Source organism: Nicotiana sylvestris, chromosome 11 (genome assembly GCF_000393655.2).
Source record: "Nicotiana sylvestris chromosome 11, ASM39365v2, whole genome shotgun sequence".
Taxonomy (NCBI): Eukaryota; Viridiplantae; Streptophyta; class Magnoliopsida; order Solanales; family Solanaceae; genus Nicotiana; species Nicotiana sylvestris.
The window spans coordinates 135554778-135570687 of record NC_091067.1 but is presented as its reverse complement, the minus strand read 5'-3'; the positions used below and the strand labels follow the sequence as shown (position 1 = coordinate 135570687).

The 15910-nt window shown below is 36.5% G+C and overlaps 1 protein-coding gene across 1 annotated transcript; it reads left to right on the top strand.

Moving 5' to 3' along the window:
* The first annotated feature begins 2074 nt into the window (after positions 1–2074).
* LOC104210530 (E3 ubiquitin-protein ligase WAV3) lies at positions 2075–7727 on the top strand. Its single transcript, XM_009759453.2, has 2 exons — positions 2075–2527; positions 5424–7727. Exons 1-2 carry the CDS (start codon positions 2288–2290, stop codon positions 7359–7361), a joined length of 2178 nt encoding a protein of 725 aa, XP_009757755.1. The 5' UTR covers positions 2075–2287; the 3' UTR covers positions 7362–7727.
* Positions 7728–15910: the final 8183 nt, after the last annotated feature.

Below are 15910 nucleotides of genomic sequence, written 5' to 3'. Positions count from 1 at the left end.
TACTCACACCGGGTGTTTACACCAAACTATATTAACTCACTATGGTTAATTAATTTAATTAGATGAGAATACATGTAATTTACCATGGTTAAATGATTGAAGTCCATATGCAAGACACATGTTATATATCTATTGGTTTGGTGTAAACACCAGCGCGGGTAAATTTTTACCAATTATTAATATGGCTTGAGTAATACCAATATCTATTGCTTCAAAATAGATTTTCCTCATTATAAGTTGAGTTGGAGGTTGTTCAATCTCCGTTTTTGCATCTATTAAAGTCCCAACCAACATAAACTTTATCTCTTTTTCTACTTCTTGGTAAATTTGTGTCATTAATTGACATTTTTGGTGCACCAAATATTGAAGGTGAAACCAAAGCTACCAGTCTATTGTTTTTGGTTCCCTTTTTAATTCTCTCTTTCTTCGAATTGCTAAGATTTGAAAATATTGAACATTTCTTAAGCCAATTAAAGAAATTGTATCAATTGGTACGTAATTTCTCAAATAAGAATTCGTCTACATTTTGAAATCTAAAAAGAAACCTCTTCTTGTCATTACACGATATTGTCTCTTTCTATTACTAGTCAAAATCAACATTAAACTGCCAAATAAACTGTCATTTTCATTTACTTAAATTATGATAAGCCGTATTTTGCTTACTCAAAATTTGACAATTCTCAACAATATAAGAAGTGAGTTATGTGATTTGCCAAAATAAAGAAAAAAAGTGGACTATTGCATCTCACTTTATTATTTTTGCCTATTGCCATTATTACTAGTTTTCCCGTAGACTATGATTTGCAACTGAAAATGCACTTTTGATTTTGAAATGTAGCCAAGCATTAAATACCAACTTTGACTCCATCTTCTTCAAATGAAATGAAATCCATGCCCGTTTAGAAATTATATCTCCGTACGTCTTTTTCATCTTTAATTAGAGATCTCGAGTTGAAACTTGAAAATGATAAAAAAATCTGATAGGAAACACTCCATTCTTAACGCGATAAAAATACGAATTAATCGAGCATAAAAACAAATATAAAGTACCGAGTGAAAAATAAAAAAATAATTATAACCTAAGACTAAGAGCAAATACAAAATTTAGGAGAGGACATGAAGTAGTGGAGTTTGAAAAACCCATGAGTATATTACAAAGTCCAAAAACTTCCCAACAAAGGCAAAGGTCAAAACAAAACTTTGACCCACTCCTACAACCACCAATCCCAAGGTCTCCTCCTCCCTAATTTCCAATTTTACCCTTTCTTTTGTCCTCCAAAAAATAATTCATTACGATAGAAAGTTAAAATTCATGAGAGCATAGAAATAACGCATCATCTTGGTGAAATTCCAATATATTCTACGTACTCAAAAAAAGGATTTAAGTTGCATATGATGACTTTATCAATTCATATTTATCATAAAGTTAACTTGTAAGCAACCTAATATGATAAAAGTCTTAAAAATTTAATAATTTAAGTTGTATAGTAATAGTCCAATTCTTTTTACACTATTCCAGAAGTTTAAGCAATTGTAATAGGATAATAACATTTTTCTACATATTACCAACTTATACATATTGCAAATAAAAAATTACATGTAATTGATTCTTTTAGCAACATGATAGAAAAGATAATTCTTGAGTGGTGAGATTTTATCATATACAACGTTAATATAATTTTTTAATATTATCATATCACCAAAAGAATATATATAGTGAAATCTCCTTAAAGAATGATATTTGTAATTTTGAAAATATAAAATATTTTATGTTATAATAGATAATGTAATATGATTATGTACAACAACAATCACATACCCAATGTGATTTCATAAGTTGTATTTGTGAAAGGTAGATGCAGGCAACTTTATCTCTACTTAGTGTGAGATAGAGATCACTTATTATATAATTTTATAAAAATTAAAATCCTTAGAAAAAACGCCAAAATAGAAAATTGCATAGGGAATGAATGTGCAAAAAAATCAAAGAGGTGAGGAGGGGGTGGGGGGTAATGGTCCATAGTAATGCGTATACGTAACATTAGTTGCATATAAAAACTGTTTTGTCCGAAATGTAAAAGCTATTGGGTACCGTGTAGTTCAAAGATAAACAATTAAACAAAGCCAACCTTAGAGATCTGCTCCCCTCTTCTTTACAAAGAATGCTGCTCTCATTTACTTCATTTAAATTCAATAAATATTGAATCTTTTTTTGTAATATGTGTACAACGAGCTAGTTGCTGCAATTCTTGTGTTCTTTTTACGTAGAAGAAGTGGAAAAAAAAAAATGGGGAGTAAATGGAGAAAAGCAAAGCTAGCATTGGGTTTGAATATGTGTCTTTATGTACCAAAGACACTTGAAGACTCGCCGGCGGTGGCGCTGTCCGGAGGGAGATTTTCCGATGCTGTTTCGTTGTCTCCGACGACCCCAAATAGGAATTCTGATTGCCATGTTGATATGCCCACTACCCCAACTCCCTCTTCCTCTGGTCTTCGCTTGCCTAAACATAGCTCCAAATCTTCCAAGGTAAAAAAAAGTTTCAATCTTTATGTTTTTTTTTTCGTTTGGTTTATTTGGATTAATCTTTGTTAAGATAATTACACATGGTAGATAATTTCTTGTTTATATTTGATGTCTTCACTTAATTTTTTTTTGGGGGTGGGGGTGGGGGGTAGGTGGGTTCTGAAGCTAGTATCTTGTTCATCTAACAATAGTCTCCATTACTAGATTGTCAAGAATCAAAATTGAATGTGTGTCACTAGGTAATTCTTGGTTGTCAGAGTTAGTCGATACCTGTGTTGCGCTGGCAGGAGATAATAGGCACTCAGATAAAATAATTCAAGTGTGCGCAAGTTACTCCAAACACCATCTTAATAAAAAAGTGAAAATTGAATGTTTTTGATAGGGAGAAAAAATGTTTTATGCTGAAAATGTTTTTCTTGAGAAACTATCTATTAAGTTATTTTCTTGATGTTTGATGATATTTTTCTTGATGTTTGAGTGTAAAGGTATTTAGATGATATTTTTGAGTATTAAAAGTTGACAACAATGACCAAGTGTGAATTGAAACCAAAGAGAAGATGCCATCTTTTTCTTTCTCCAAGCTAATTTTCAACTATTAAGTTTCTTATTTGTTTTTTAATGACATTATTATTAAGTGGTTTTGGTTTACTTTAGCTTTTGTATTAATTGATGGTAAGTCAATAAGTTAATTCTATGACATGGGGTATAGATGTGGAGGACCCTGTAGCCTTACCTTAACTTTCAACTTTCAAGTGGTTCTGATTGCTATATAGAAAATATAGCTACTTGTGTTTGTGGAAAGATGGTGATACCCTTGTATTTTAATGTGTAGTTTTCAGATTCTCCATGTTGGGTGGGGATAAAGTAGATAGATAGATAGGTATCTGTGAAAGGAGAGGACTCCCAAAGTGGTCCACTGGTTTCATTGTAAAAAGAAAAACAACAGTGTAATAAGAGTAGTCCCTTTTTCTACTTACCCTTCTTGGTGGAGAAAGTGCTTTGTCTGGTCAGCAACTGCACTATTTTTAGTCTTTTACACACATGACATTACTCATTTGGCCATTTTTATCACCCCTTTTCATGCCATAGTCCAAGAAAAAACCTGTACAGCCCTTGATTGAGAGCTTTCTTACTACTATTATAAGGAGAACAAGCATAGCCCGCTACACTAAGTTCTGGTTATACGTGGAGTTCGAGGAAGAGTCGGGTTCTAAAGGTCTATTGTACGCAGTCTTATCCTGCATTTTTGCAATAGGTTATTTTTACGGTTCGAACCCGTGACCTCCTGGTCATGACAACAACTTACCAGTTACACCAAGGCTCCCCTTTCACTGTTAAGTACGACAAAGTAAAGTAATTTCAGAGAAAAAAAAAGATTGGGTTTTTTAATGGCTGAACAATGATTTCTACTTCTTTTGATACGTGGGGTTCTTGATTATTTTAACACTGTATTTAGCTGGCTTGAGAGGTTTGTGCCTACTTTTTTCAAAAGTTAAGTGTTTGATTTGGTTTTTGCTTGCTTTAGTATTATGTCCATTGTCCACCACTGTGCTTTGATATTTGACTACTCAAACATTGACTTTATTGAATGGTAGACCAGTCTGCACATGTAATATAATTCTTATTTATAGCCATTAATAGTGACAGTAATTGCGTAGGCATTATCAGTTTCATCTTTTTATGCGGCAGTCTTGATAATGTGGTTGACATGCAGACCACTGGGACCTCACTTTACAATGACAGTAATCCTTGTTCTTTGGTGGAAATTTAACTGTAGCCTTCTGTAGATAGGCCTACTATGTTTTTAAGTGGAGAACTATTTGTTCTTTGTTGTTACTATAAACAAATGAGTTTCTGTCTGTTACCTGTACTGGTGGGAAGTGGCTGGCAGGTCAGCTGAAAACTACTCTTAATAAGTACTAAAACAAAGATGGTGATCTTAGGTGGATTCATGATTTTAATTTGATGTCTCCCTTTAAGGGTCCTAATACTAAACTCATTGTGTTTTAAAATTGTGTTGACATCTAATATTCGTTCAAATTTTAGTGAAATTTTCATGTATATATTATGATATGCATAGAAAATATTGGGTTCGGATTAACCCATTACTGAAGGGCTAGATCCGCCCCTAATCACAATTATCCAACAATTCAGGGTGAACCAACTGTTATTGGGGGCTCTATATGTGCAAAACATGATCTAGAATTTAGAAGATATTGGACTTCCGGGAATTACAGATAAATTGAGTTTACTTGTCAGAAATAAATCCAAAGATGTTGACTTTTTGTAATTTAATCCAATGGTATAAAGAAATGAGTGACAAAATTTGATGAACAAAATTTGAAGTTGTAGAAGGGGAGCCTTGGAGCAGCCGTCAAGTTGTCTCCATATGACCTATAGCTCACAGGTTCGAGCCGTGGAATCAGCCATTGATGCGCTTGCATCAAGGTAGGCTGCCTACATTACACCTCTTGCGGTGCTGCCCTTCCTCGGACTGTGCATGAAAGCGAAATGCTTTGTGCGTCGGGCTGCCCTTTAAAACTTAGAATTGTAAAACTTGAATGTGAAAGTGATAAATAGACATTGGGCCTAACTCAACCCCAAAATCTAAGTCAAAGGGTGAGGATTGCCCAAGACATATAAAGAGTCTAAGGAACCCATCCATCTCTGACTTGGGATTCCATCAGAAAGCTATATTTTGTACTTAGGTACTACAGCCATTGCCCTCTCCTCTTTTGTAGGCTGAAATTGGATTAATGATTGAATTGCACAAATGTGTGCTTTTGGAAGGGCTTTCAGACATCCATTTTTTTGAAGTTTTTACGACATATTCATGTTAGATTATTCTTTAAAAGAGTAGTCAGGGGTTTTAATTCTTTACTTATTTTCTATATTGCAGAGTACTTGTGCAATATGTTTGATGTCCATGAAACCAGGCCAAGGTCATGCAATTTTTACAGCAGAATGCTCACATTCATTCCATTTCAACTGTATCACTTCAAATGTAAAGCATGGGAACCAAATTTGTCCAGTTTGCAGAGCAAAATGGAAAGAGATACCTTTTCAGAGTCCTCTTACTGATATGTCACACCCAAGGTCTCGGAACGGACATGTACATTGGCCTCAAGATGATGCCTGGATGACAGTTGTAAGGCGGCTCCCACCTGCTCGATTGGATACCAATCGCAACATCTCTACACTTTTTCAAGTTGTGGAACCAGGTGTCTTTGATGATGATGAAGTAGTTGATCACCAACCCATCGGCAGCCAGAGAAGCTCATCAACTGATGTGGCTAATCATCATTCCGCGGATGCAATAGAAGTGAAAACATGGCCGGAGATTTCTGCAGTTTCAAAATCAGCTTCTCACACAAATTTTGCTGTTTTGGTGCATCTCAAAGCCCCGCACGCTATTGACCTCCTACAGTCTGGGGTAAACCAGAGTGAGATGCCAGTTACAGGTCATAATTCCCGAGCTCCAGTTGATCTTGTCACTGTTCTTGATGTTAGTGGCAGCATGGCCGGTACCAAGCTTGCTTTGCTAAAGAGAGCAATGGGATTTGTTATTCAAAACCTTGGCCCTGCTGACAGGCTTTCTGTCATTGCCTTCTCTTCTACTGCTCGTCGTCTCTTTCCTCTTTGTAGGATGAGTGATACAGGTAAGCAAGAAGCGCTACAAGCTGTGAATTCACTCAGTTCCAATGGTGGGACAAACATTGCCGAGGCCCTAAAGAAGAGTGCCAAGATCATGACAGATCGCAAGTGGAAGAATGCAGTTAGCAGCATAATATTGTTGTCTGATGGACAAGACACGTATACTATTAACAGTCCTAGTGGAGCTACTACACAGATTAATTATCAGTCATTGCTTCCTGTTTGCATGCAGCGTAATGCAGCTTCAGGCCTCCATATTCCAGTGCATGCATTTGGTTTTGGTGCTGACCACGATGCAGTCTCAATGCACTCAATCTCTGAAACTTCAGGCGGAACATTTTCCTTCATAGAAGCTGAGAGTGTTATTCAAGATGCTTTTGCTCAGTGCATTGGCGGCCTTCTAAGCGTGGTGGTCCAAGAGTTGAATGTGGAAGTTGAATGCGTTCACCCTGTTTTGCGTCTCAGTACAATAAAATCTGGAAGTTACAATGCCAGTTTAACATCTGATAACAGAAGAGGCACCGTTAAAGTTGGCGACTTATATGCAGATGAAGAAAGAGATTTCTTGGTCATGATTGATATTCCTGCTGATAGGTCAAGCAATGATTTTATGACCCTTGTAAAAGTTAAGTGTACATATAAAGACCCTATATCGAAAGATTTAATAACCTTGAATGCTAGTGATGTCAAAATTGAGAGGCCCGACACAATTGGAAAACTTGTTGTGTCAATGGAAGTTGACAAGCAGCGTAATCGGCTTCAATCAGCAGAAGCAATGGCAGAAGCAAGAGCTGCAGCTGAAAATGGTGATTTAGCAGCTGCAGTATCCGTTCTTGAGCATTGTCGAAAGCAATTATCAGAAACTGCGTCTGCTCAAGCTAGAGACAAACTATGTCTTGCACTGGATGCTGAGCTGAAGGAAATGCAAGAGAGGATGGCAAATCGTCGTGTTTATGAAACATCTGGTAGAGCTTATGTTTTGTCAGGACTAAGTTCACATTCATGGCAGAGGGCAACGGCTCGTGGTGATTCCACTGATAGTACAAGCCTGATTCAGGCTTACCAGACACCATCTATGGTTGACATGGTTAGCCGATCACAAACAATGTACCTCGGTAGTCCTGCTCCTCGACCTCCTCTAAGGCCAGTGCGATCATTTCCTGCACGACCACAGCCTAGGTGATCCTCGACACCTTTCCTTCGTGCAAGTTTTGTATTTCTCCTATTTCAATCTTTTGGGTTTTGGGAAAGCATGGGCTAAATGGGAAATGGTTTCGACGGTCTACAGAAGGGAAGGGGTATATTTCTAGTAGAATGTACATTAATAAAGAAGATTTTGGCTAGAAAGGTGGGAAAAACAAAAGAGAAATAGCCTATAAGTTGGCTTCAAGAGAAATTGAGTGAGGGTTAGAACTAAATCTTTGACTATTATGGGTGTATAAGGAGAAATTTTGTGTACCCTTTTGGTGAATTTTGGGGTATAGTCCATTGTAATTGTGGGTATACGGGGGTGTTTCTTGAATTACATATGAATTTTTTTTCTTCACTATCCTTTGAGAAGCTCAATTTAGTGCATCTTTACTTTCTTCATTCCAAAGTGAATGTTGCTTTATTCTGCATTATCATCTAGATATTAGTTCAAAATTACAGATTGTTAATATTAACCAGAACAAGGACAAAACTTAGGATAGTAGACGTACAGTGTTCTGGCGATACAATGATAACGCCAAATTTGGTACATACACAACAACAACAACAACAACAATTTAGAAATGAAGACATTCGATAGAAGGTGGGGGTGGCCCCATGGAGGACAAGATGCGGGAAGCAAGACTCAGATGGTTCGGGCACATTCAGAGGAGGAACACTGATGCACCGGTGAGAAGGTGTGAACGACTGGCGGTGGTGGGTACGAGGAGAGGTAGAGGGAGACCTAAGAAGTATTGGGGAGAGGTGATCAGGCAGGATATGGCGCGACTTAGGGTTACTGAGGACATGGCCCTAAACAGGGAATTGTGGAGATCGAGCATTAAGGTTGTAGGTTAGGGGAAATTGTGATGTCTTTTTTACCGCGCACTAGAGTGAGACTAGCCAGTTAGGGATTAGTCTTAGAATGCTATTGATCAACTACTGATGATGGGCTTTATCTTCTGTGTATTAATACCTTACATCTTTCTCGTATTTCCAATATCTCATATATCTCTTATATTGCTGTTACTTTGTTTTTTATGGTATTTATGTTATGTTATGGATTTTATGGTATTTTATGTTGTTTTATTATGAGTATATTGATAGTACTAATATAGTGTCTCTTGTTGCCTCTTCGAGCCGAGGGTCTCCTGGAAACAGCCTCTCTGCCCCTCGAGGTAGAGGTAATGTCTGCGTACATATTACCCTCCCCAGACCTCACTTGTGGGATTACACTGGGTTGTTGTTGTTGTTGTTGTTGTATTAGTTTCATATATACTAATTAATTACCATGCTAGAGTGCAGTGTTTGGTGTGTGAGTCAAACGTATATCACGAGACAAGAGGGGGTTGCTCAACACCCCTCACTTACAATCCAAGAATCGTGAGTTCGAGTCACCAAATGAGCAATGGTTCCAATAAAGGGGATCAAAGGAAAATAAAAAGAACGTATAACACAAGTTCGAAGCCTATTGTAGGCAAAATTCTGGTATTGAAGCGAAGAAAAAGAGGATGATAGAGCCATTATTCATCGAGATTGAACTGTGCACTAGTTAAATTTCTCGGTTAAAAAAAAAACTTACCTTCTCTTTTTGTTGCTTGCCTTTGGAGGTAAGGTATCAGAGTCAAGGTACTATCTAATTGCAGCATAGTCTGATCTTCCACATCAGAAAAGATTTATCTTGGTAACTGAGTCAAGGTTCTGTCTGAGTATGCTCTGTAGTTGCAGCTTAGTCTGATCTTCCAAACCAGAAAGGAAATAATCTTGATTTGTGTCGTCAGCTATTAAATAATATGTGTCAAAGATGGGAGACAATAAACAAGAAGAATCCACTTCAAGTGTCAACAATACGTCATCATTGACATCTTTGCTTATGACAAGAATTGTGTCAAATGCGAAATTTGCGGTAGAAATTTTTGACGGGTCAGGACATTTTGGGATGTGCCAAGGCGAGGTTCTAGATGTCCTTTTTCAACAAGGGCTAGATCTTGCCATTGAAGAATAAAGACCATATGTTATTCGAGAAGAAGATTGGAGAATTATCAATCGTGTTGCTTGAGGTACCATCCGATCCTACCTTGCTAGAGAGCAGAAATATCCATACACAAAGGAAACTTCTGCAAGTAAATTTATGGAAAACACTGGAGGATAAATTTTTGAAGAAATACAGTCAAAATAAATTGTACATAAAGAAGAGACTGTTTCGCTTCACCTATGTTCCTGGTACCACGATGAATGAACATATCACCAGTTTCAATAAGTTGGTCACAGATTTGCAAAATATGGATGCAACTTTTGATGATGGTGACTTGGCCTTGATGTTGTTGGGGTCACTTCTGATGAGTACGAGCACCTTGAAACTACTCTACTCCATGGAAATGACAAAATTTCTCTCAGAGAAGTTTGTTCGGCTTTGTACAGCTATGAACAAAGAAAGGGAGAAAAACAGAAGGGCGGAGAATGAGAAGCACTGGTTGTGAGGGGTCGTCCTCAAAATCAAACGAGGACAAGGAAGGGAAGATCCAAGTCAAGATCTAGACCCAGCAAAGATGAATGTGCCTTTTGTTGAGAAAAGGGGCACTGGAAGAAAGACTGTCCGAAGTTGAAGAATAAGGCCTAACATAACAATGGAAAGGCCATTATGGATTCAAATATAGCTAATTGTGATGATTCAAACTTCTCATTAGTTACAACAGAGTCATCAACATCATCAGACATATGGTTGATGAACTCGGCTTGTAGCTATCATATGTGTCCCAACAGGGACTGGTTCGTGGATTTTCAAGAAGGAGAATATGGAGTCATCCACACAGCGGACAACAACCCTCTTACCTCATATGGAATTGGTTCAATACGATTAAGGAACAATGATGGAATGATCAGAACATTGATGTTCGATATGTATCGGATTTGAAGAAGAATCTCATCTCTGTGGGAGCCCTAGAATCAAAAGGGTTCAAAATTATTGCAGAAAATGGAGTGATGAGAGTATGTTCCGGTGCACTAGTGGTAATGTAGGTCAATCGGAAAAACAATAACATGTACCGTTATCGCGGTAGTACAGTTATTAGGACAGCGACAGTGATATCCAGTGACGAAAAAGAGGCAGAAGCAACCAGGCTATGGCACATGCGCTTGGGACATGATGGAGGAAAATCCTTGCAAACTCTATCAGATCAAGGATTGTTAAAGGGAGTAAAGGTTTGCAACTTGGATTTTTGCGAGCATTATGTCAAAGGGAAACAGACAAGGGTTAAATTTGGTACAACGATCCATAATACTAAAGGCATTTTGGATTATATACACTCTGATGTTTGGGGTCCTTCCAAAACACCTTCATTGGGCGGGAAGCACTATTTTGTAACCTTTGTTGATGATTTTTCCCGAAAAGTGTTGGTGTATATAATGAAGAGCAAAGATGAAGTGTTGAGAATTTTTCTTAAATGGAAGATGATGGTGGAGAATCAAACAGCCAGGAGAATCAAGTGTATTCGCACAGACAATGGAGGTGAATACAAAAATGATCATTTCAATAAGGTCTGTGAAAATGATGGCATCGTCCGACACTTCACTGTCAGACATACACCACAACAGAATGGAGTGACAGAACGTATGAACCAGACCTTGCTGGAGAAGGTACGATGTATGTTGTCCAATGCTGGCTTGGACAAAGAATTTTGGGCAAAGGCAATTACATATGCATGTCACTTCATTAATCTCTTACCATTTGCTGCTATTGATGGCAGTCAAAATTGGATCCAAGAGCAAAGAAGGCTATTTTTATGGGGATTACTTCTGGAGTCAAAGGATATCGCTTATGGTGTCCTATGACAAAGAAAGTAATATTCAGCAGGGATGTTACCTTTGATGAATCTGCTATGGTAAATAAGATAACAGAAGATACCAAACAAAATAAGGGTGCTTCTAAGCAGGTGGAGTTTGAGGGAAAATTTATTTTTCCTACACAAGAAGCAGAGGAGGAAACAAATGAAGATTATCCTCTGGAAAAAGAGCTAGTAGAGAGGGAGATTCCAACTCAGGAACCTCAACAACAACAACTTGAATCAATAGCAACCAACAAGCCAAAAAGAACAATAACAAAACTTGTTCGTCTTATAGAGACGGTTGCTTGTGCTGCCTCAATTGTAGCTGATGATGTTCCTACTGTGAGCACGTGATTTTTGCCTTACGAAAAACTACTCCAAAATAAATCAAAAAATAAAATAAATTTCTTTTACTGTGTAATTTTTGAATTTGCGTGGTGTTAAATATTTGTGTTATGTTCATAAATGCTTACTTCGTCATAATGAAATGAAAATTAAAATAAAATACATGTTGCATGCATATAGGATTTAATTATGCATTTGAAAGATAATTTAAATAAAATCACAAAAAATATGCATTCGTTCTATTTTTAAATGTGTCAATGTTTTATCTACGTGTTAATGGTTATTAAAAGATAATTAGTATTATTGTAATGATAATTTTGTTTTTATAATTTTTGATTAGGATTTTATTAATTAATAATAAAATAAAAATATAAGTTAGAATATGAAAATCGGACCTGGATTAAAATCCAGGCCCAAACGAAATGAATCCCACAGCCCAATCCAACATCCCCCTGTCCGGTCCAATTCGAACAAGACTAAACGACGTCGCATGAGGTACTTCAAATCTGAGCCGTTGATTCATTGCAATCAAACGGTCCAGTTCAGCCCTTGCATAAATAAAACGACGACGTTTAGGGCAACTAGATCTGAACCGTTCATCCATTTTGATCCCACGGTCTTAAAAAACTCACTCAAACCCGATCCATTTCAACCCCGGGTTGACCCTTTCCCCAACTTAAATCAAACGATGTCGTTTTGATAAGTGGATTGATCCTGGCCCTTCATCTTACTTGATCGGACGGACAATATCAATCCACCCCACCCCTATATAAGTCCCAAGCCCTACCCCGGCCCCAAACTAAGCACCCCCCTCCTACACTGTTCATCATCGTCCCCCAAACCCCTACTCCTAACCCTAGCCGCCCTTGGATCCCACCGCCTGAAACCCGGCGGCATCAACGCCGTCGGTCACCAAAATAACACCCTAGAACCCCCTGAACCTCCTCTATCCGAATATGTTAGCCGTTTGGCTCGAATCTTCCTGAAGGTTCTCGAATCTTCATTTGAAGATTCGAGCCAAACTTAGATCTAAACCAACCAGCCCCAAATTAACACCATGGCTTCCCCTAACTACCCTCGTTGTGGATCTGGTGTTGGTTTGGTTCGAATCGCCTCAGAACTCTTCGAATCTTCTTTTGAAGGTTCGAATCAAATCTGAACTCACTCAGATTCTTTCCAAACTAACACCAAACGACCCCTAGGCCTCCCTCACCCTTGTGTCATCTTTGGTTCCCTTCGAATCTGCCTAGAAGTGTTCGAATTTAGGATCCAAGAATCAGAAAACCCTAAAAATTTCAAAACATGGAATTTGCCTGAGTTAAATAGAAGATTGGGGTCTAATCGACCTTAGTCGAAGTATTTTCAGTTGAAAATACTTCGACTAAGGTCTGTTTGATTTCAAAAAGGTCCGAATTCAAAGTCAAGTTCGAGTCCGTATGAAATTGAAAATTCAGAGGTATTTTCCTATTTTTCTTTTGTTTCCTACATATGTTGTTGCCTATTTTAGTTGTCTGTTTAATTTTTTTATTTGTTTAATTCCGTGATTCTGCCTCCTACCTATCTACTTGATCCGAATGTGAATTGTTTCTGTTGGTTGTGATTAATTACAATGTGTCTAATCGACTCGATTAAGTCCGTCGATTAGTTATATTATAGAATTCTGTTTCTGAAAATGCTGTTTGAAATAATCTGTTTATCAGTTGTTTGTCGACAATTGTTGTAAATAATCAGTTTGACTAATACTCGTTAATTAAATCAGCTTTGTTTGAAATTCAATAAGATGCTGTTGATTTCTTAGTATTAAGTTTCAGGCAGTGTCAATATACTGACCATGCCCCTGCACTTATGCTAAATTCAATTTCAATTCAGATTTTTGTTCTGTTAAGTTCTGTGTATTGTTAATACGTTTGTATACAAGTTCAGTGTTCAATCTGAATTTAGTTTTGTCCATTAGCTATTAGACATTGGGTGTGGGATCAATTAGCTATCATTAAAAAGACAAAATGTTTGTTTTGATTTAGGAATTGGTTTTTAGCTGCTAAACAGTTTAATTCAGATAAACCTGTTAAGATTTAGGCAGTCTTTGGTCTGGGGCAGTAAAAACTGTAATTACAGTAGGATTTTCAAGGGTATTTCTGGGATAGAAACAGTAGGGTAATGTGATAATAGTAGTGGGCTGAAAGTGGAAAGTTAATGGCTATTATTTAGTGTGATAATGGGAAACAAAGGGTAATGGGCTGCTGAAAATCAGGGAAAAGTTAGCCTAATGGGATTTAAAGTGGAAAAACAGATTTTTAATGGAAATTTTCTGTTTTTAAAAGATAAAGGGGGTCCGGGCAGCACTTAAAAAGGGGGGACAGACCTGTATAAGATAGAGGGGATTGGGACTGATTTAGGAGAGTTTTACACACAGCCTTTGAGAGCTTAGAGAGAGTTTAAAAAACAGACTTTAAGAGGAGAAGAAAAAAATAAGATTTGAAAGCAGATTTTAAGAATTTAGGAGAACTTATCAGATTTTAAGAGGGAATTTGAGAGAGAGAAATCAGTTTTTTTTTCAGACAGAAATTTTAGAGTTCAGTTTTTCAGAGAGATTAGAACAAGGAAAAGTGAGACTTTGGGTAGATTTTAAGAGGAGAAACAATCTGATTTAGAAAGAAAGAAATATGAAATAGGAATCTGAAACGGGTAGAGGAAAGAAACTGAAATCTGAAATGTTATCTTTCTAGAATCTGTCCGTTGTTTGCTTGTGAATATTGTTCGACTCAAATCTGAAATTTTCCTCAAGCTTCTGTCACTGTTCATCTGGGTTAACGGGTCTTGTTCAGACTTGCTGTGTTATTGGTATATTCTGCTGATTTTGTTACTGCTGCTACTGCTGAAATTTACTTCTTCTACCTCCATTTCCAGGTACATACCTTTTAAACTCAGGTTGTGAAAAGCTTCAACACGGCAAATAAATGAAGTTTGGAGTTATAATTTTGCTTTTTACTCATCTAAGTCCTTTAGTTTAAATTTCTGTTTTATTTCATGTTGGTTAACTAGTAGTGAATTCAACACTATGGCTATTAGTTAATCATCTTATTTTGAAATTCGCGTAAAAGTTTGTAATAATATTATCCATTTCGAAGTCTCATTAGTATAGTTATATTTGAATTGTCAAAGTAGGGAATATGGCATGAATGTTGGTCATTATTTAATTTTGTTGTTAGCTAAGTAAGAAAGTAATGTAGAAGTATCAAGAAAACTACAGTAGTAATATCTATTGTTAAATAAGGTAAAATGGTGTTGGTATTATTTTCATGTATAAGATAGCAGGTATCTATAGAACCATCAGTGGATGGTAAGTTGAGTTGTTATGGCTCATTATGATGTTAAAGTGCTACGAATGTTTCAAGACATACAAATATGTGGCATGTAAGGCAATGTTGTTAATCAATTTGTACAATAATTCCCTTTATTATCAATTTGATGCCTATTTACCATCCTAAATAAATAATTAGGCCTATTAGATTAAAAGCAAGTATATGAGAATAAGATGAGATATACAAATTGCAACATTTTTTATCAACGACAATTAGAAATAGGACTTGCACTAAATAGAAATAATAAAAGTTCTTGAAAAAATACTTCTTCCCTTCATAAATCATTTTGTGAGTTTCATATGTCCCTCATTCTTTGGTATATGTATATATGTTGTATTTGTGAAGAATAGTATTAATCATGTTCTTATTCTTTATTTTGAATTTGAATAGTCTTGGATGAACATAAATTATACGCGGAAATTCTAATCGACGGGCAACATTTAATAAATTGTGGATTCTTTTTCAAGAATTAAAGGGTATCTTAAATAGAGATTTCTCGTGATATAATAAATATTTTGTGGAAATTCCATAATACCATTACAGTATTTTGCGCAATTAGGGATACGTTCGCGTACCCTGATTATATTTAAAAGCAAATTCGGATTATGCGTACGCGCAATTTCGAGCGAATATTTTAAAGGATTTCTCCGAGGACGTTAAATTAATTTCATAAAAACCCGCGATATGCGGTTCAATATTTAAGAAAAACAAATATTCTTGATTCAACACAATCTCGAAAAATGATTGCTTAATAAATATATTATCAAAAGTTATTGTGTACACGTATGCGTGACGCAATTCCGCATCTTTTTAATTTATAACACGAATATACGTACGCGTAATTCGATTCAAAAGAATGGTCTTTAATCGCAATAAGTAAAAGCGATAGAAAAATCACGTAACAAAAAGTATTTAATAAAAATCAAGATAATTAAGCCAATAATAAAAACAGTTAAGCGACCGTGCTAGAACCACGGAATTCGGAAATGCCTAACACCTTCTTCCGGATTAAC